The following is a 21,620-nucleotide window of genomic DNA, read 5'->3' on the forward strand; positions in this document are numbered from 1 at the left end:
AGTGATGATTTTCTAATATGTTTCAAAATAAGAGTTCTTCTAATGTACTAAAAATCATTGCATTTGGGAGCAGTTTGGAAGCAACTGTGCTGCTGCACATGGTTTACATTACTGAGTGGTTGATGTGAAACTTTAAGCTGTTAATATTTTGTCCTATTTGTTTTGCTGTCCTGTATCTGATTCTAGGTATTTTCCTCTGCACCAGGATCGCAAACATTTGCCAGCTAAATATAATGTATTCTTTTTCCTTCCTGTGCAGCTCTTGTATAAAACTGGCTTCCATTCCACTCTTGAACCAAAGTTTAACGATACTTGCATCTTGTCACAGCATCTAATAGTGCTTAGTGGTGTGATCATTCAATATGTCTGGTTTTGAACTTGGAGTTCAAATTACCTGATATTCAAGTTGCCTTAACTCGACCTTACTACTGGTAGTTGACCAGATTATTCTCATTCTAAATTTATATTTGTACAGCATTAAAATTACTAATCACTATACATCAGTGATTGTAATAACTGGCATGGTATCACACTTTTATCTGTGCCAAGCAAAATATTGTGTAAGATCATAGTCCAGCGTATATCAGAGGCAGTTGATAGTGTTCTCAGAAAAGAGGAAGCTGGTTTTCGGAAGGGGTGTGGATGCACAGACCAGATCTTCACTCTAAGAAACATAATAGTACAGTGCTTAGAATGGCAACAGCAACTCTACATAAATTTTATAGACTTTGAAAAGGCTTTTGATAGCATTCACAGGACTAGCCTATGGCGCATTCTGTGGGTATATGGAATTCATTTCCATATAATCAACATCATCAAAAGCTTCTATTTCAACTTTACATGCAGTGTTGATTACAGCGAGCTCAGTTCTGAATCAAAACAGGAGTACGTCAGGGGTGTGTTATGTCTGCAATCCTCTTCAGCAGTGCCATTGACTGGGTAATGTGGCATACAACAGAAGACATGCCAAGAGGCATTAAATGGACACTCTTCTCATCCCTTGAAGACCTGGACTTCGCAGATGATGTCGCTCTCCTATCGCATACCCAACACCATATACAAGAAAAAACAACTTGGCTCACTGCATTCAGCCAGCAAATTGGACTGAAAATCATCCTCAGTAAGACAGATATCATGACCCTTAATATTGTCTCTTCATCACCAGTACGGATAGAGGATTATGTTCTCACCAATGTAGAAACATTCACATACTTGGGCAGCACCATCAACCAGGACGGTGGAACAAGCTGGGACATCCAGAACAAAATCAGTAAAGCCAGGAACATCTTCAGGAGCTTAAATACAGTCTGGAATCATCAACATACAAAACCAAAACCAAACTCAAGATTTATCAGAGCTGCATACTTTCAACACTACTTTATAGTGCAGAATGCTGGGGAATGAGAAAGTATGACATGTCCAAATTGTCTTCATTCCACACAACCTGCCTTAGAAAAATACTCCTTATCTTTTTGGCTCAGAACAATCTCAAACCAAGATCTATTGACACAGTGCAGCCAAGGGGATCTGAGCACCATCATTGCCAGGAAGCATTGGAGATGGATCGGTCACATGCTTTGGATGGAAACTGATTCTATCACCAGAGTAGCAATAAGATGGACACCTGAAGGCAACCGAAAACTAGGCTGCCAGAAAACAACATGGTGAAGAGCTATGGAAGCCGAGCTGAAAAACATGGGGCACAGCTGGGGAAAGACATGCTAGAAACAGACAGGAATGGAGGAGCTTCGTCACTGCCCTAAACATCAGAGGCATAATAGGAACATGATGATGATACATCAGTGGTTCAAAAACTGTAGTTTGTGGACTTTTGGTGGTGTTTATGTGAACTGATTCCATCATAATGATGAAACATGCACAATTCTCCTGTCCTAGCAAATTTCTATTGCTCAATCATCAGTCTTCAAGCAGAGCTCTTTTATATTTCTTTAAGAGCTCCTTTATCACACCTCTGATTCTTTGGTTTGATGTACAGGAACTGAAGTCACTTAATTATCTCTTTGGCATTTCTTTGTGTAAATTCAGCCATGATCAAAATTGCCAACTCCAAAACTGGAGGATATCAAAGGTATTGGACAACATAACCCACCTGCAAAGTGGCCTGGAGGAGAGACTAGAGAAGTTGGGGCTGCAGACAAGGAGGTGATTTGGGTCTGATAAATGTAAATACCTGTACCTGTTGAGAAGAAATGCATTAAAATAGTGGGAGGAGTTACAGCTAAGTGGTCATACCCATGAGATTAAAGCAAGTTAGCACCTATCTCCTGAATTTTGTCCTAGTACTACTTTCATGTTCTGATCACCGTTGCTTCTTTGGAGAACATGTTGGCTTATGATTAGTAATGTGGGAAGGAAATGACCATGAGAAAATCTTTTGTAGGCTAATGGTCCTCAGTATGGAAATATTTGAGACTCTGCTATATTGGGCTCAAACGTAAGGGTGAAAAGCAGCCTTATAATTAAGACAGTTTTTCAGTTTTACAGAAACAAATCTCTCCATAGTATCTTTGGATTCATAAGCTGGGGAATATCAAGTAGGAGTAGGGAGGTGCTATTAACCTCTGTGTAGCCTTAGTGATGCAGGGAGGAACTGTTCTGTGGAGTTGCCATCATTTAGATGAGATGAAAAAAACAGAGGTCCTGACCATTTGCCTTCACCAAAAATTCTATGGCTAAAACTCCATCTACTATTCATCCAGAGTAGTGGATATTATCTCTGGTGCCCTGGTTAAATTCCATTTTCGGAATAACCTTTTGGCTACCTAAACTTGCTCTGCAATGTCGTTAGGATATATGGTAGAGACTTCATATTCTGGCCTGCATTATTTGTAGTTTTGCTGCACTACTAGATGTAAGGTACTGGAAAACTTTATATACCTATAACTGTATCCTCTGGTGTTCCCTTGCCTCCAACAAATATTCAGGTAAGAGGTGAACTCTTAAGTAAGGCTTTCTTGGGTAGAAAAAATTGCAATGCTAACTTTGTACGTTTTGTCAGTGTTTTGATATGGTAAAGTATTGAGTGGAGAAGAAAAGGAGAACTCTCAACATGTGCACTCTAAGAAAAAAATCAAGCAAAAACTAAATAATCATTAAGGAGAGCAGACTTCTGTTCCTACTGTAAAGACCTTAATTACTTGCATTTTTCTTTTAATGACTACCAGATGAAATGGTCATAATTCTGCCTGACAAAGTTCATTTGTAACAAAGTAGATCTAACTTGTCACCAATCTTATGTTTTTATAGTATCCTGTTTTGTCTGAAAGTTACAGCATAATACATCAAGCAAAGTACAGATGACATTTTACTCTTGCCTTCCTCTCATTGGAATAAAGTTGTTAATAATGTCAGAGTCTGGGGATTAGAGGAATACATGTCATGAGACGGAGTGTCCTCTTTCATTCTAAGGAGATTTCATGTTCTTTGAAAAGATGCAAAGAGCTACCTGCCAACTTCTTAAAAACAGATTTCTAATGCCCCATTTGAGTTCATTGCATGAAGTAAATAAAGTAGAGCACACAGCCTTCTCCCCCTCGCCCCAGTTTAATCTTCCATTTCATGAGAGTAATTTTATGGCAATTACTCTTGTTACCCTGATAAATTCAATGGTTCCCATCTTTCAGAAATTAAAATAATTTTATCCAGAAGCGGCTGAAGTCCTAGATAATTGGGACAAACTTTCATTTAAGGAAACTCTTGTGTTCCAGTCTGAATTCTTGAAAGGATATATTTTATCTGTAACCAACAGAGTAAAGTATTCTCTCTAACTTAGCCTTGAAGATTTTTCTGGAGAAAGTTGGGAGATACCTTTTGGTTGTGGAACACCCCACATCATGTTCCATTTTTCATGGGAGAGTTGTTGATTCTGGTCACACCCCTAACTATATGTAGCATTTGCAGCTCTTGATAACCTAAGGAGCCTTCCCAACATCTGTTTTGGGAGCCAAAGACAAATATGCCATTCATATGTTTTTAATTCTTCTAGTATTGTTTGGGAGATACAAACATTTGGCATATATGTTTCACTTTGGCTGGTGAGAGAAGGATTTGTCAGCCAAAAGGGAGCAGGAAAAAGGCAATTATCTTTAAAATAGTTTTTAAAACCCCACCCTATTGAAGTAGAATATTACCTTGTGGAAACTTTACTTCACTGTTGCTGTGTTGTTCACCAGTGATGTATTTCCTGACACTTCCCATTCACTTATCTTGAAAGCCTCTGCCACTAGTTCCTCTGCTGCTGTAATTGGGAGTGCCTCTGTCATTCTCATTGTTACAGGATCTCCAGAGGCAGCTTCCGTGTGGATCAGCATACTAAAAGGGCTTGCTCCATTAAATAAATGTTAAAATCTACTCAATTTCCAATTAAAATCTGTCAGAATTGGAAACTTTTTCTCTTGTCCTGGATGCGTCAGTGGTTCTTTAACCTTATAAATGGCCATCTTGTCTCAGGGTAAGAGGCAAATTTAGGGGCTTTTCTTGCCTGTGGTTTCCAACACATGAATTTGGTTTTGGCACAGCTTTATGCTGAAGGATTTAATCTGTGGTCCTTGAGGCTGAAGGGTTGAGATATAAAATCGTAATCTAGTGGCTTTATGTGATTTCAAATATCTTCCTCTTCTATAGCTCCTTCCTTCCCACTCTGTCTCCCCAAACTCCCAGGAAATACTGAAAAATACATGTGATTTGTCTTTGGAGATTTAATTTTTTTGTTAGTAATTCTGTATTTGGTATTAGCACATTTAGGAACTAGCATTCCAGCCCACACTTGGCCACATCCTTAAAGTATTAAATGAAACAAGATATATCTGCTAATGAGTATGTTCTTTTTTTTGTTTGTTTGTTTTGTTGCTAGGTTTGGTATTCACCCTGTGGCTGGTCGGATGCCTGGTCAGCTGAATGTGCTCCTAGCAGAAGCAGGTGTGCCATATGATATTGTGCTGGAAATGGATGAGATCAATGAAGATTTCCCAGGTTAGAGAGAGTGATAACTTGAAAACTATGTTATTTGCTAGTATATGAAATGTGCAGTGGTTATGTTTTGTTTATTTTTCAAATGAAAATAGAGGCAGATATAATATACTGTGTGTGTTCGTTTGTCCGCACACGTCTATAACAATAGGCAACTTCAACGGTAAGCTTTGTTTCCAGCTCTGCTTAATGCTTTCTATTAGAAGACTCTCTTATTATATGCTTTATAAATTTACCAACTTTTAACCATTCAGGCTGAATCTTTTGGAAAGTTTCAGCAAAACCAGTTCAGCTGTTTGTGAACATTGTTAGAGAAAAGTGTTTGTTTTGCCAAGGATTAAAACATTCTTACAGATGCTTCATTAACAAGTTTTAACCTTTCATATTCTGGAGCAGAGACTTGAAATGGGGCAGAGGGGTTACCTTGGAGTCAGAAAGGTGCCTCTTACTGTCCTCATGAATGTTTACACAAATTTGGCCAAGGAATAAGCCTCTGAAAATTGCCATGGCACATGTTCAGTAGAGGTTTGCTAGAGGCTGGCAACTAAATTCTGCAAAGTTCCATCTGCACTAAGCATGCTCCAACTCAAGGCTGCAGGGGTTGAGCAGGACTTTCCCTTGGCTGTGGCACCAAGTACGAGACCTGAGGGCAGTGTTCTCCTCCCCTCCCCCGGCCCCTTTCTGTATTCTCACTGCTTCCCCTGCTGATGCTGAGGGAGCATGGACGAGAGGGAAGACTCATGCTGACTCAAAGGTAGAGGATTAAGGAGCAGAGAGGAGATGTAGACAGGCTAAGGATGGGAAGGAACAGGAACAAGAATAGAAGGGAACAGAAACAGATTGGGATGGATAGGAATACAGGTGGGTGGGTGGGGAACAGAAATAGTGTGGGGAACATAAGAGCAGAGGGAACAGGCTGGAAGGGATATGCTAAGGGATCGGCTGGGAATGGGCTAAAAGATCTCTAACCACTAGAGAACACTCCTCTCCAGAACCTGAAATTCAGCATAGGATTTCTGATCTATACATTACTTTGCTGTGAAGGCCTAATAGCTGTGAAACCAATGGTATGTGGTGTGTCTCATCTCCCTGTAGTGGCTGGTCAACAGGAGATAATGGTACTAGATACTGTCCAGTTTAGCCAATGTATCTATTCAGGGGACACCATCATAGGGCCTAATCATATCAGCCACACTAGCAGAGGCTCGTTCACCGGAGCATCTACCAATGTGATATATGCCATCATGTGCCAGCAATGCCCCTCTGCTATGTACATTGGCCAAACCGGACAGTCTCTACGTAAAAGAATAAATGGACACAAATCAGACGTCAAGAATTATAACCTTCAAAAACCAGTCGGAGTACACTTCAATCTCTTTGGTCACTCAATTACAGACCCAAAAGTGGCAATTCTTCAACAAAAAAACTTCAAAAACAGACTCCAACGAGAGACTGCTGAAGTGGAATTAATTTGCAAACTGGATACAGTTAACTTAGGCTTGAATAAAGACTGGGAGTGGATGTGTCATTACACAAAGTAAAACTATTTCCCCTTGTTTATTTCCCCTGCTACTGTCCTTGTAAACTGCTGGAAATCAAGGCCCACCTTGATTATCACTACAAAAGGTTCCCCCTCCACCCCCCGCTCTCCTGCTGGTAATAGCTCACCTTTCTTGATCAGTCTTGTTACAGTTTGTATGGTAACACCCATTGTTTCATGTTCTCTGTGTATATAAAATCTCCCCACTATATTTTCCACTGTATGCATCTGATGAAGTGAGCTGTAGCTCACGAAAGCTTACGCTCTAATAAATTTGTTAGTACCTAAGAGTATGTCTACACTACGAAATTAGGTTGAATTTATAGAAGTCGGTTTTGTAGAAAGCAGTTTGATACAGTCGATTGTGTGTCCCCCCACACAAATGCTCTAAGTGCATGTAGTCGGCGGAGTGTGTCCACAGTACCGAGGTAACCGTCGACTTCTGGAGTATTGCACTGTGGGTAGCTATCCCGCAGTCTCCACCACCCATTTGAATATTGGGTAGAAATCCCAGTGCCTGATGGGGCTAAAACATTGTCGCTGGTGGTTCTGGGTACATATCGTCAGGCCCCCCTCCCTCCCTCCTCCGTGAAAGCAAGGGCAGACAATCATTTTGAGCCTTTTTTTTTTTGAGTTACCTATGCAGACGCCATACCACGGCAAGCATGGAGCCCGCTCAGCTAACTGTCACCATACGTCTCCTGGGTAATGGCAGACGTGGTACTGCATTGCTACACAGCAGCAGTTTATTGCCTTTTGGCAGCAGACAGTGCAGTATGAGTGGTAGCCGTCGTCGAAGTCCTGGGTGCTCTTTTAACCGTCCTCGATGAGGTCAGGGGTGCCTGGGCAAACACGGGAGTGACTCAGCCAGGTCACTTCCCTTTTAAGTTTCGTCTCATGGCGATTGAATTCTACCGGCAGTGCACTGTCTTTTAATCAGCAGCCAGCAAAAGATGATGGCCAGCAGTCATACTGCACCGTGTTCTGCTGAGCACCCAGGAGATGACAATGGCCAGCGATCGTACTGCACAGTCTGTTGCCAGCAAGATGTATAAAGATAGATGAAGTGGCTCAAAACAAGAAATAGACCAGATCTGTTTTGTATTCATTTTCTCCTCCCTTCGTCCATGAAATCAACGGCCTGCTAAACCCAGTTTTGAGTTCTATCCTGGAGGGGGCCATTCAGTTTCTCGCAAAGCCACCCCCTTTGTTGATTTTAATTCCCTGTAAGCCAACCCTGTAAGCCATGTTGTCAGTCGCCCCTCCTTCCATCAGAGCAACAGCAGACAATCGTTCTGTGCCTTTTTTCTGTACAGACGCCATACCATGGCAAGCATGGAGCCCGCTCAGATCACTTTGGCAATTAGGAGCACATTAAACACCCCACGCATTATCCAGCAGTATATGCAGCACCGGAACCTGACAAAGCAAAAACCAGGCAAGTAGGCGACGTCAGCGTGGTGACGAGAGTGATGAGGACATAGACACAGACTTCTCTCAAAGAAGGGCCCTGGCAATGTGGGCATCATGGTGCTAATGGGTCAGGTTCATGCGGTGGAACGCCAGTTTTGGGCTCAGGAAACAAGCACAGACTGGTGGGACCACATAGTGTTGCAGGTCTGGGATGATTCCCAGTGGCTGCGAAACTTTCCATGCATAAGGGCACTTTCATGGAACTTTGACTTGCTTTCCCCTGCCCTGAAGCGCATGAATACCAAGATGAGAGAAGCCCTCACAGTTGAGAAGTGAATGGCAATAGCCGTGTGGAAGCTTGCAACGCCAGACAGCTACCAGCCAGTCGCGAATCAATTTGGACTGGTCAAATCTAGTGTGGGGGCTGCTGTGATGCAAGTAGCCAACGCTGTCAAAGATCTGTTGATATCAAGGGTAGTGATCCTGGGAAATGTGCAGCTCATAGTGGATGGCTTTGCTGCAATGGGATTCCCTAACTGTGGTGGGGCCATAGACGGAACCCATATCCCTATCTTGGTACCGGAGCACCAAGCCAGCAAGTACATAAACCACAAGGGGTACTTTTCAGTAATGCTGCAAGCACTGGTGGATCACAAGGGACGTTTCACCAACATCAACGTGGGATGGCCGGGAAAGGTACATGACGCTCGCATCTTCAGGAACTCTGGTCTGTTTCAAAAGCTGCAGGAAGGGACTTTATTCCCAGACCAGAAAATAACCGTTAGGGATGTTGAAATGCCTATAGTTATCCTTGGGGACCCAGCCTAGCCCTTAATGCCATGGCTCATGAAGCCGTACACAGGCAGCCTGGACAGTAGTCAGGAGCTGTTCAACTACAGGCTAAGCAAGTGCAGAATGGTGGTAGAATGTGTATTTGCATGTTTAAAAGCGCGCTGGCGCAGTTTACTGACTCAGTTAGACCTCAGCGAAACCAATATTCCCACTGTTATTACTGCTTGCTGTGCGCTCCACAATATCTGTGAGAGTAAGGGGGAGACGTTTATTGCGGGGTGGGAGGTGAGGCAAATCGCCTAGCTGCTGGTTACGCACAGCCAGACACCAGGGCAGTTAGAAGAGCACAGGAGGGCGCGGTGCGCATCAGAAAAGCTTTGAAAACCAGTTTCATGACTGGCCAGGCTACGGTGTGAAAGTTCTGTTTGTTTGTTCTTGATGAAAATCCCCGCCCCTTGGTTCACTCTAGTTCCCTGTAAGCTAACCACCCTCCCCTCCTCCCTTCGATCACCGCTTGCAGAGGCAATAAAGTCATTGTTGCTTCACATTCATGCATTCTTTATTCATTCATCACACAAATAGGGGGATAACTATCAAGGTAGCCCAGGAGGGGTGGTGGAGGAGGGAAGGACAAGGCCACACAGCACTATAAAAGTTTAAAACTTATTGAATGCCAGCCTTCTGTTGCTTGGGCTATCCTGTGGGGTGGAGTGGCTGGAGGCCCCACCACTGTGTTCTTGGGCGTCTGGGTGAGGAGGCTATGGAACTTGGGGAGGAGGGCGGTTGGTTCCATAGGGGCTGTAGCGGCAGTCTGTGCTCCTGCTGCCTTTCCTGCAGCTCAACCATACGCTGGAGCATATTAGTTTGATCCTCCAGCAGCCTCAGCATTGAATCCTGCCTCCTCTCATCATGCTGCCGTCACCTTTCAGCTTCAGCCCTCTCTTCAGCCCACCACCTACTCTCTTCAGCCCGCCACCTCTCCTCCTGGTCATTTTGTGCTTTCCTGCACTCTGACATTGTCTGCCTCCACGCATTCGTCTGTTGTCTGTCAGTGTGGGAGGACAGCATGAGCTCAGAGAACATTTTATCGCGAGTGTGGTTTTTTTCCGCGAGTGTGGTTTTTTCTAATCTTCACTAGCCTCTGGGAATGAGAAGATCCTGTGATCCTTGAAACACATGCAGCTGGTGGAGAAAAAAAAAGGGACAGCGGTATTTAAAAAGACACATTTTATAAAACAATGGGTACACTCTTTCACGGTAAACCTTGCTGTTAACATTACATACACAGCACATGTGCTTTCGTTCCAAGGTCGCATTTTGCCTCCCCCCACCACTTGGTTAGTCCCTCCCCCCTCCCCGTGGCTAACAGCGGGGAACATTTCTGTTCAGCCACAGGCAAACAGCCCAGCAGGAACGGGCACCTCTGAATGTCCCCTTAAGAAAAGCACCCTATTTCAACCAGGTGACCATGAATGATATCACTCTCCTGAAGATAACACAAAAGAGATAAAGAACAGATGTTGTTTGAATGCCAGCAAACATACACTGCAATGCTTTGTTCTACAATGATTCCCGAATACGTGCTACTGCCCTGGAGTGGTAAAGTGTCCTACCATGGTGGACGGAATAAGGCTGCCCTCCCCAGAAACCTTTTGCAAAGGCTTTGGGAGTACATCCAGGAGAGCTGCGCATACCAGGGCAAATTAATCATTAAACATGCTTGCTTTTAAACCATGTATAGTATTTTAAAAGGTACACTCACCAGAGGTTCCTTCTCCGCCTGGCAGATCCGGGAGGCAGCCTTGGGTGGGTTCAGGGGTACTGGTTTCAGGTCCAGGATGAGAAACAGTTCCTGGCTGTCGGGAAAACTGGTTTCTCCGCTTGCTTGCTGTGAGCTATCTACAACCTCATCATCATCATCTTCCTCGTCCCCAAAACCTGCTTCCGTGTTGCCTCCCTCTCCATTGAAGGAGTCAAACAACACAGCTGGGGTAATGGTGGCTGAACCCCCTAAAATGGCATGCAGCTCATCATAGAAGTGGCATGTTTGGGGCTCTGACCCGGAGCGGCTGTTCGCCTCTCTGGTTTTCTGGTAGGCTTGCCTCAGCTCCTTAAGTTTCACGCGGCACTGCTTCGGGTCCCTGTTATGGCCTCTGTCCTTCATGCCCTGGGAAATTTTTGACAAATGTTTTGGCCTTTCGAAAACTGGAACGTAGTTCTGATAGCACGGATTCCTCTCCCCATACAGCGATCAGATCCCGTACCTCCCGTTCGGTCCATGCTGGAGCTCTTTTGCAATTCTAGGACTCCATCATGGTCACCTCTGCTGATGAGCTCTGCACTCACCTGCAGCTTGCCATGCTGGCCAAACAGGAAATTGAAATTCAAAAGTTTGCGGGCCTTTACCTGGCCAGTGCATCTGAATTGAAAGTGCTGTCCATAATGGTCACAGTGGAGCACTCTGGGAGGCCAATACCATCTAATTGTGTCCACAGTACCCCAAATTCAACCCAGGAAGGCCGATTTCAGCGCTAATCCCCTTGTCGGGGGTGGAGTAAGGAAATCAATTTTAAGAGCCCTTTAAGTTGAAAAAAAGTGCTTCGTCGTGTGGACGAGTGCAGGGTTAAATCGATTTAACACTGCTAAATTCGACCTCAACTCCTAGTGTAGACCAGGGCTAAGGTGCCACAAGTACTCCTTTTCTTTTTATGGATACAGACTAACACTGCTGCTACTCTGAAACCTGTATTTAAGTTGTAAGCTGTTCAGGGTAGGGACTCTTCCAATGAGTTTGGGGCTCCATTGTGTGAGGCACTGTACACTCTCTGTTGGCACTGTAGGTGCTATCGTAATGCAAATCAATATTCATAGTAACTTCAGTATTGTGGTTCCTGATTTTTCAAGTTCTGTTTTTTCCTTTTTATTTTTTTAATGCAGAAACTGACCTGGTCCTTGTTATTGGTGCTAATGATACAGTTAATTCAGCAGCTCAAGAGGATCCTAACTCGATCATTGCTGGAATGCCAGTTCTAGAAGTTTGGAAGTCAAAACAGGTAAGGCGAACAAATAAAACATAGTAGCAACCTCATTTATCCACCTTTTTTTAAAACAGCTTTTGTTTGGAGATGCTAATAGGATTATCCTACTTTTTCTGTTTGCATACGAAGTTTCCCCATCATGTACTGCACTGTGCACAACAGAATATTCTGTGCTTCAGAAGTGCACTGCAGAGCACTAGACATTAGAAGCTAATGGCATTAGAAGCTAATGGTGGCTACAACTGATGAGGCTAAAGAGTAGAATTAGGTTGGCAAGTATATTTGGCACTGTTGGCCTGGGGAAGGGTGGAGTGGACAGACAGCCATGTCGTTTCCTTATTAGCTGTCATTCCTCAGATAGTGAAACTAATAAAGCAGCCAAAGGAGTTAGTCTGGTTTGAAAAATGATCTAGCATGTAGAAAATTCTTAAATGTAACTCTACCTCTTATCCACACCTCACCCCAACAGTATCTGTATCAGTGCAGCAGTACAAATGTTATCAATTATTCCTTGTCACTAGTGTGAATTCTCAGTATTCAGATTTGCCATCCTGAAACACTCAAGTGCTCAGAGTGATGGGGTTATTATTAGTGTTCTCTCAATAGCCCTTTATCATGATTGGAGGAATACATATAAGCATGTTTTATCCATGCAGAATGCTTTGTTATGGCCTCATTTCACATTATGCTCCAGTAACTTCCCTACCTCCAAGTCCACTGATTAATCTCCTTAATTGGCTCTAGCATTAATTATCCCAAACGTATTTGTTTCTTCTAAACAGTTTCTTCAGAACTGACAACCCATTATTTCACAACGGGTTATCTTGGAAAATAGTTACCAAGAATGTGATCTTATCAACTATTGGTGCAGGACCTTCCCGCAAATATTTCTTTTGGTTGTTGTTACCGAGAGGCTGGGTTCTAATAGAAAGCAGTTGCTTTATTTGTATAATATTCTTGAGTGCCAAAGTCTTGCTTCGGTTCCTTTGTGATACATAAGGTGTAAAAATAATGTAGAGCTATCCTACATCAGATGAAAAGATTGTGGCGAACAAGAGACTTCACTGAAGGTTGGAAAAACCTGTGCTCCTGAAGCTGGCATAGTCTTAAATTGCTCAACTTCTAGAGGATGAAAATCTGTTAAGCTGTAGTGACTAAGAAGGCACCATTTTGCCAAGCTATGCCTGCTTCTCGGAGCTCCACAGCCTGAAACAGTTAACTGTGGATTAGAACTAAGCACCTTTGAGAGCACAGAAGACTCTTGAGGAGAATTGAATCAACTCAATATTACAGCCAACAATGGACTTTAGGTAACTCACATTTAAAAGATGATCATTCACTTTATCCACTTCCCAGTCATTGCAATCAAACATTAGGGAGTGATGTCAGGGGATTCTTTAATCATGCTTTAAGGGCCTTCCTGACATCTTTCTGCAGTCAGCTTTTTCTGCCCAGTTAATTAAATGTGTTGTTTCCCGCGCAGTAAACTGTAAATGCAGTGGTCAAGAGTAGAGTTTCCATAGGTAACTTGTGTGTGCAATAAGACTTTTTAACCAGATCATTATTACCCAGTCTCAAGTGCTGTGGATCTGAGATGCTACATGCGCTTGCAATTAAGGTGTCACATCCTGCATTTTGTTACATCCATTTTCATTGTATTTTTAACTTCTTTAGTATTTTGTACAGCGTCCAGTGCACCCTTGGGAGTGTTTTAGTATAATAATTCTTCACGCTCCTAGCCGTCGTCAGGGTAAGTCTAGACTGCAGCTCGGCGTGAGACTCTCAGCCTGGGTAGACTGACTTGTGCTAGCTTCATGTGAGCTAACATCCTAAAACTAGTAGTGTGGACCCAGCAGAGGCTTGGGCTAGCTAGTCATGCTCGGACCCAGAGCCTGAGCTGCCACCCAAGTCACAACATTCATATTGCTATTCTTAGCATGCTAGCTCGAGCCGAGCTGGGGTAAGTCTGTCTACCCAGGCTGGGAGGCGCTCTCTCCCAGCTGTAGTGTAGTCATACCCTCAGTGGCTGGAGAGCATTGGGTTAGGGCTTGTGGGTGCCAGTACAGTCCCTAGTCAGCCATTGGTCTTGCTTTTGATTAAAGCAAGCCATTCCTTCCCTGGGTCTAGGAACACACCTTACCTATGCCGGGGGTGAGGTGGAGACTGAGAATCAAACCTATGTTTCCTGCATGGAAATGTGGAACATTACTTGGAGGCCACCTGTCTACCCTGTTCATGTGACAGAGTGACATTGACTTGCAAGTAGTATATTCTGTATATTGGCACCCATAAAGTCATCTATTGCAAGACATAATATCAAATCACTTATTTTTTTATTTTGTGTATTGAGATTATTTTCAAATCTCCTGCACTGAGGGAGAAGGTTGATATGTGCTATGTCGAATATAAACTCTTCCCTTTGCAGATCATTGTTATGAAGAGATCTCTGGGTGTCGGTTACGCAGCTGTGGACAATCCTATCTTTTACAAACCCAACACCGCTATGCTTTTAGGAGATGCCAAGAAGACCTGTGATGCCCTGCAGGCCAAAGTCAGAGAATCCTACCAGATGTAAATACTGATAATCACTTATCAAAGTTAATATTTGGCCAGTATGAAAAACAAAAAGACCATTATTTTGTACATCAGAATGTAAGGCAAAGTTATGAGAAAAAAACACGAGTGCATAAATTGGCTTATATAATTTTGACATCTGAAAAAAATCAATACTACGTTAAGTGTCTAGAAAAACCTGAATTGTGTTTCTGTTGTGGGTTTTATGGATGCTATGAATCAGGAACACTTCAGCAGAATGAGTTCATCTTTAGATGAATCCAGTTGGACTGAATTTTTTTCCTCTCCCCTAGTAGTCACCTAGGTAATATAAATTGAAATGTAGGATTTCATGGACCTGTTTCATTAGTTTCCAAGTATGACATGATATAAACATATGCACCTAAAGTGCTGAAATATTTTTCAGCAAATGCAACTAATTCAAATCTTTATCCCCTCCTACAGTTGTTGCCATTTCAACTGTTCTGAGAAAACAATGGCCCCAATCCCGCAATCAATTCTGTTTGGGCACCAGCAGTTGCTACACTAACCTGATTGCAAAATCTTGTCCACTGCAGGATATTTCAGTTTCGGTTCACTTTTGACTTTTAATTATATTTTGCTACTTTCAAATGTATTTTGATGCATTCTTAATCAACATTTTTGTAATGCTGGAAAAAGGCACTTTCTTAACATATTTAAGATGCTGGAGAAAATGCAAATCAAGAGTTTCTTTATTACCATTTTTTAAAATTAATCAGCTGTCGTTTGGGGACTGTAAAAGCATACCAATCTTACAATCAATGTTTTCAATATTTGACTTTCCCTTAATCTAATTAAGTGCACTATTTAAATTTTCATAATAAGTACGGCTAAGCGGTAAATCAGTTTATGGCATATAGTGCTAATTTATTTTTATTATGTTAAGAGTACTTGAATGGAACTCAAATATTTGCCTAATAAAATGAATTAATCATGTTTGCACAATGATGTAGCAGTTGTCCTCAGTGACAAAAGCTAAATACAAATAGTTATATTTGTGTTAGAAAGCATTAACATCTGGGGAAAACAAACTACTATGAAGCAAGTTTAAAATTGATCCATCCTAACTGTTTATAAAACTGATTTTTTTAATCACATCATGTATTGGGACCTTGCATAACTCAATAGCATTTGAGAAATATTACCACTTAGCTACCTCTGTTTTTATGTAAGGATAACTTAAAACCCATTTTTTGAACAGGTAGTATATCAAGAAATGTAATAATGTATGAAAGTAACAGCCTTTTTAAAAATCTGTCTTTTCTATAAGCTCAAAAATAAAATTAGCATATAAGCATAAATATGTTGTTACACAGCATAGGAATACTTGAGTCATTAAATTCTAACTTAACACACTGGGGCAGCTATGTTTGAATGCAGTATGTATGGCCTCGTAATATAATTGTATTAATAGCTATATTTCTGTTGGGTCTGTGCAAAAAGAAAAAGAGAGAGAGGGGAGAAAAGGGACTTAAATAGAGGGCAATTTTGTAATCATGGAATATTAATTTTTTTGCTTGACCAAGTCTGATTTGAGTATTATTGGCTGCAGTGTCCAACTTATTTCTGCTTGCATGTAGCTAACTAAAAGTTAGTCTTTTCTTAAAATGCCTTTTCCTTTGTATTTGAAATGAAAAATGTAATTTGTTATGGATCAGAGGTGCCAGGATTAACTTTAGAACTGTGTTTTATCATAAAACATCAGAGAATTATTAAAAAAGTTTAAAGAATGTGGTTTTTGTTCATAATCATTGGTCATCTCCTCTTCAGTATAGCGTAGCCTAAAAAGGTAACTAGCCTGACACTCCACTTTGGGAGTCACAGCATCAACATTATACTGAAGGCAGGGCAGGTTTGTTTTATGCCCTTTGTAGCAAAATCTCTTTGGATGCTTCTATTTTTCACCAATAGTTACCAGTCCTGCGCTGACAAGCTCTTGATTAAAATTTGAATAAAAGTTTGTTTGTTTTTTTAAATCATCTTGATCTTAAGAGGTAAAATTCTTATATTTTTAGTATGTAGTTCACTATTAGTCCTTTCAGCTGGGGGTCGTAGATTGTTGTAATGGTACCAATAATCTAAGTTAGACATTTCTACACTTGATGACATTTAAAATAAAAGTGGATGATGATCTCCCTATATTTGCTTACTTAAGTACACAATCTAACTTCAGGCAATCTTGCAGACAGGTTTCCCAGGGTAAAAAGGAAGCTGTTCTCTTCAAGTTTGGATCTGGTCAGAACTTAGCTCTTTCTTGTAGGTATCCTATCCAGGAGCAGCAGTCAGAGGCCTTGATTCAATAGGTAGCTTTCTCTTCCTCTTGATTGATTACAACTTGGAGCCAGGACCCTTTGTGGTACCAAAATTTGGTTAAATTGTAAGAGTTCCTGCACCTGGATAGTGAATAAAATGTCCATGATTTATTTTTTTAAACTATGTTAATACCATGTCCCAGCCACATTCCAAGTTCAGTAACTAAATTCTGCCTTCATACATTTCTCCTGCACTTTCTGCTATCGAGTATCCCATTCACTTTCTGCCCTAAACTGTGTGTCGTTTTGCACTCTACTGTTACTATCTGTTTTGACTTCAGATGTGGCTTGCATTTCAGTGAGGGGTGAAGTGATCCCAGTATATAACTTGAATGAATAAATCGGTAAAGTAATCTGCAATCCTCTGGAATGAAAGCACTTTGCAACACAATAACTTGCATTTCATATTCAACCTTACAAAGTGATGGCATAGTGTAAATTGTATTAACATGGCTCTTAAAAAGGAGTACTTAATGAAACGTTAGCCTGTGACTCCAGGGGTCAAACTTGTGTTTTGTTCTGGTATTTTTAAAATGAGATGATGATGCAATGAATAACTCATTTCCTGCTGTATCAACTGTTAGTTTTTTTTACCTGGAAAGTATAGTGGGACTCCAATTTCTTCAGAGATGGAAAGTGATGGAAACTCAAGCATCAGAAGAGGCACCATAGGCTGCAATTCCTTTCTTCCAGTCCTGCAGATTTACTTTGTAATGACTTAATCATAAACTTTATGCTCCACTGCTGTGTGTGGAGCTTTGCTTTGAGCAAACTTTCCAATCCCACAGGAGAACTTTTTACATTCAAGAGTTTGAATATTGGGAAAGTTGGGCCGCCTTGTTCGTATATCTAGGCAGAGTGGTTCAAATATTAAATTTATGAAATTTGCCAATTTACTGGGTATTGTTCCAGCAACTGTGATTGGTGTAGGATGGTGAAAAAATTCCTCTGCTAAAATGGCAGTGACTTGCATAATCCAGTTGCTCTGTAGTCACTCATAGAAAATAAATATTACATTAATTAGGTTACAGACTATTCTCATGTGATCCTTAGTGTTGTATAAAAGAAACAGAACATGCTATTGTAGCTGGTTTAAAACTTTCAAAGATGCAAGTTCCTAAAAATGTCTAATTAGATATTTTGCTGTAGCCACCTATCCTAAAATCTTGTTGTGAAAAACTCTGCTTGGAATTAAATGGTTTTAAAATGGAAGAATGGTTGCTCCCAGGACATTGATCTCAGTGGCCTTTTTGGATGCGGGACCTTTATCTCCATAAGCATGGATATGAAACATTTGGATAACAAGAAGTCCGTGAAGAAAAATGTTAAAATGAAACTTTAAATCATTTGGTCTATTAATCTGTCTTTACCTCCCTCTGAACTTTGGAACCTCCAGTCCAGTTTTGCACACAACCTTGATTTAGGACACTGGCATTTTTGGGTCCAACTTATTACCTAATTTAAAGAAACTGTTATGTAAAATCCCCTATCTAATTTTTAAATCCACCCCTCTTGAAATTTTCAAATGGTCCTTTTTATATAGGTTGTATTTTAATCCTTGCATGGCAACTGTAGAAAGAGCAAAGGAAGCAGAATCACTAATAAACCATATTTAACTGCTGTGCTCGTATCAATATTCTTAGTATGCGAACAAGGAGAAAATTAGAACCATGTTGGCTTTGGCTGTATGATTACGTGATGGCTCACATAATAAAGCCAATGTTCTCTCATGAAGGGAACAAGTTGTGTACAAACAAGGTTATTAAAGTAATAAAGTAAACATTGAAGAATGAATGACAGTGGGGCTCTGAGATAGCTTTGTGCCTTATACATCTCAGTTTTGTTTATGAAGAGCAGAGGTGTTACATATAGGACAAAAGTCTGTTCTTTGCAGCATATGTACTTTTATTGAATACGCTGATGTGTGAATTAGCTAGCACTGTGGATATTTTGCAATCAGGCTTTAGATCTGTGCTCGTAAAGGTCCTACAAGGTCTCTCTGCTTCTTGAACCTCTTCTCCATCTCCCCAGTTCTATGCTGATTAGACCCGGAGAGCTGGTTTTTGTCCAACCCCATCTCCCTTGTGGGAAGGAAGTCACAGAAGGACAAAAGGGCTGAGAGGGCTTCACAGTCAAAAAGAGATGACTACAAAAAAGATTGTGGTTGTTCTCTAGTTCAGTATAAAATTGTTATTCTGTTAAATAGTGTAACTGATAGTTTCTATGCTCCTGGGAATTTTTTTTAATTAACAGCTAGCACACATTTTGAAAAGCTCTAGCAGATGTTAAAGTTGTCCCATGCAATAATAGCAGTTTCCTGTTTTCTTTATTAAAATATTACAGATGTGGATAGGAAGAACTGTTTGAGAAATGTTAAATCAGAAAATCACAGTTTTATCGTCATTATAGCCTGTGAGACAATTAACGTAAATGTTTGGGTTTTTTCTTTTAGGAGGGATTTACTAACATGCAGACACCACAGGAAGATGACTTTTGCCTTTGATTTATAGGCACACCAACTCTTTATTTTAACATCACCGTTCTCTTTTTGAAGTGTCAGTTTAGAACTGGTTTGGTACTACATGCAATTTTAAAAGCTATAATTAATGTATTTACAGTACATGTAAGTGCTAAGTATTGCTAAAATCACCCTTGTATTGCACAGCGTGGCCCACAGTGGTCATCAGCAGGAATCTCTCTCTACCCCCTGCTCCCATTTCTTGGCCTTGGGATTTTATGAGGGTTCCAGGGCCATCTCATCCTAATGGACAGGTAGTATGACATGCTGACAACAGTATTAGGTCCATGGTTGAGATTCTGCTAGTCTCCCTGGCTCAGAGGGGCCTCCTAGAAGTACAGGAAGAGCCGTAGGCCACAACTACAAGACAAACTTGTGCCTTTTGTGGTTAGTGCAAGCAAACAGCAAGAGAGGGAGCATTGTGACCATTACGGGCATACTTTAGGGGAGGACAAGGTGCCAGCTTCCCTCAATAAGCACACTCTGTCTCTGGATAGTGACAGCTTTACCACGCACCAGTTATGCCGTGTCTCTAGCATTTCCTAATCCTGAGAAATTGCTGGTTTTGTAGTCATTTGAGTTCCTAGACCTCTTTCAATCTGGTTTTTGGCTTGACTTTGGTATTGACACTTTGCTGATTCATTGGTCAATGAATTCCTTGCCAGTAAATGAAGGTTAAGCATCTGTGTTTAGATCTGTGAACAATCATCCATGTGGGTGACCCTGAAGCGGTTGAACTTACCTGCAGACCATGAGAGTGGATGGAGTTCTGTTTCCCTAGACGATGCTATTGCACAGTTGCCCATCTGCCTGTTGAACCCAGCCTGTTCAATGGGTATTGGAGACCACTATGGAAGATCACATTGCAGCCCAATCTCACTATCATCTGAGACTGAGGGAAAAGAGACTGTTGTGTCTGTGTTCCTAGTGCTTGCCCACAGAGGCATAGATGAGAGTGGGGGTTTGAACCACAAAACAGACAATGACAGTATTGTTGGTACATATAGAGCAGGGGTCAGCACCCTTTCAGAAGTGCCGAGTCTTCATTTATTCACTTTAATTCAAGGTTTTGCGTGCCAGTAATACATTTTAACGTTTTTTAGAAGGTCTCTATAAGTCTATATATTATATAACTAAACCATTGTCATTTGTAAAGTAAACAAGGTTTTCAAAATATTTAAGAAGCTTCATTTAAAATTAAATTAAAATGCTGATCTTACGCTGCTAGCCCGCTGCCAGCCTGGGGTTCCGTTCACCTAGGCCGGCAGCAGGCTGAGCGGGTCCTGTGGCCGGGACCCCGGCTGGCAAGGGGCCGGCAGCCAGAACTCCAGACTGGCAGTGGGCTGAGCGGCTCAGCCCGCTGCCACTCAGCCCACTGCCAGTCTGGATCCTGGCGCTGCCCACATAGAGTGGGTACCTACCTTCTCCCTGGTTCTAGCCCATTCTCTTCCTCTCTCTCTGCACTGAGCTGAGGGTGGGAGTGCACTGAGCACAGGGCTGGGGGTGAAGGAGCAGGTTGGGGTGTAGGGTCTGGCCAAGAGCTAGAATGAGGGAGGGGGCTTAGGGTTGGGGCAGGAGGTTTGGGTGTGGAGTGCTTACCTGGGCAGCTTCCATTTGGTGCGAGTGTGCAGGTGCTCCCGTTTGGTGCTCAGGGTGGGGGGTGCAAGAGTCAGGGCACAGGGTGTGGGGGGCTGGGTATGTGTGGGGGTGCAGGAGTCAGGGCTGGGGTCATGGGGGGATACGGTGATCAGGGCAAAGGGCTGAGGGGGTGCAGGGGTCAGGGCATGGGGTGTGTGAGGAGGGTGCAGGGGTCAGGGCAGAGGGCTGGGGTTGTGGGGGGGTGCAGAAGTCAGGGCAGAGGGCTGAGGGGGGTGCAGGGGTCAGGGCAGAGGGCTTAGGGTGTGGGCTGGGGTCGTGGGGGTGCGCCCAGCCCCTTGCCCTGAGCGGCTCACGGCAGGGGGCTGGAGGGGATATGCCCTGATTCCACCCCCACTTCCCCAAGGCCCCATCCCCACCTCTTCTCCGCCTCCTCCCCGGAGCAGCGAGCGCGTGGCTCCGCTTCTCCCCCTCCCTAGCAAGGGCCATCAGCTGACCGGTGACAGAGAGGGAGAGGAGAGGGGGCAGGAACCCAGCACGCTGGTGGAAGAGGCAGGGGAGCTTGCCTGCCCTGAGCAGTAGCCGGCAGGAACAAGCTTCTTCACCCTGCCCCCACTGGGTGGGGGGTGGGGGGCAGAGAAGAGCAGGCTGGGGCAGGCAGGACTTTTAATGGCACGCTGCTGCCTGGGCGGCTGGGACCCTGGCAGGCAGCAGCGTGCCATCTTTGGCATGCGTGCCATTGGTTGCCAACCCCTGATATAGAGGAAGCACTTAGAGTGTAGTGGGGTAGTATCTGTCCCCTCTGAGTGTGTATCCCATGGGTAGCT

The 21,620-nt window shown here is 42.6% G+C and overlaps 1 protein-coding gene across 8 annotated transcripts in view; it reads left to right on the forward strand.

Moving 5' to 3' along the window:
- Positions 1-18,302, forward strand: part of NNT (nicotinamide nucleotide transhydrogenase) — a 92,894-nt gene extending 74,592 nt beyond the window's left edge. For 4 of the 8 annotated variants that reach the window (XM_073343884.1, XM_073343885.1, XM_073343882.1 and 1 more), the window contains 3 exons: positions 4,874-4,992; positions 11,672-11,787; positions 14,198-18,299. In XM_073343884.1, coding sequence (XP_073199985.1) covers positions 4,874-4,992; positions 11,672-11,787; positions 14,198-14,347 — 385 coding nt within the window. In that variant the 3' untranslated portion in view covers positions 14,348-18,299. Of the gene's footprint in view, positions 1-4,873; positions 4,993-11,671; positions 11,788-14,197 lie in introns of all 8 variants that reach the window. The other 4 variants (XM_073343880.1, XM_073343879.1, XM_073343878.1 and 1 more) reach the window with 3 other exon arrangements.
- Positions 18,303-21,620: the final 3,318 nt, after the last annotated feature.

The sequence above is a fragment of the Lepidochelys kempii genome, chromosome 5, assembly GCF_965140265.1.
Source record: "Lepidochelys kempii isolate rLepKem1 chromosome 5, rLepKem1.hap2, whole genome shotgun sequence".
In the NCBI taxonomy this organism is placed as follows: domain Eukaryota; kingdom Metazoa; phylum Chordata; order Testudines; family Cheloniidae; genus Lepidochelys; species Lepidochelys kempii.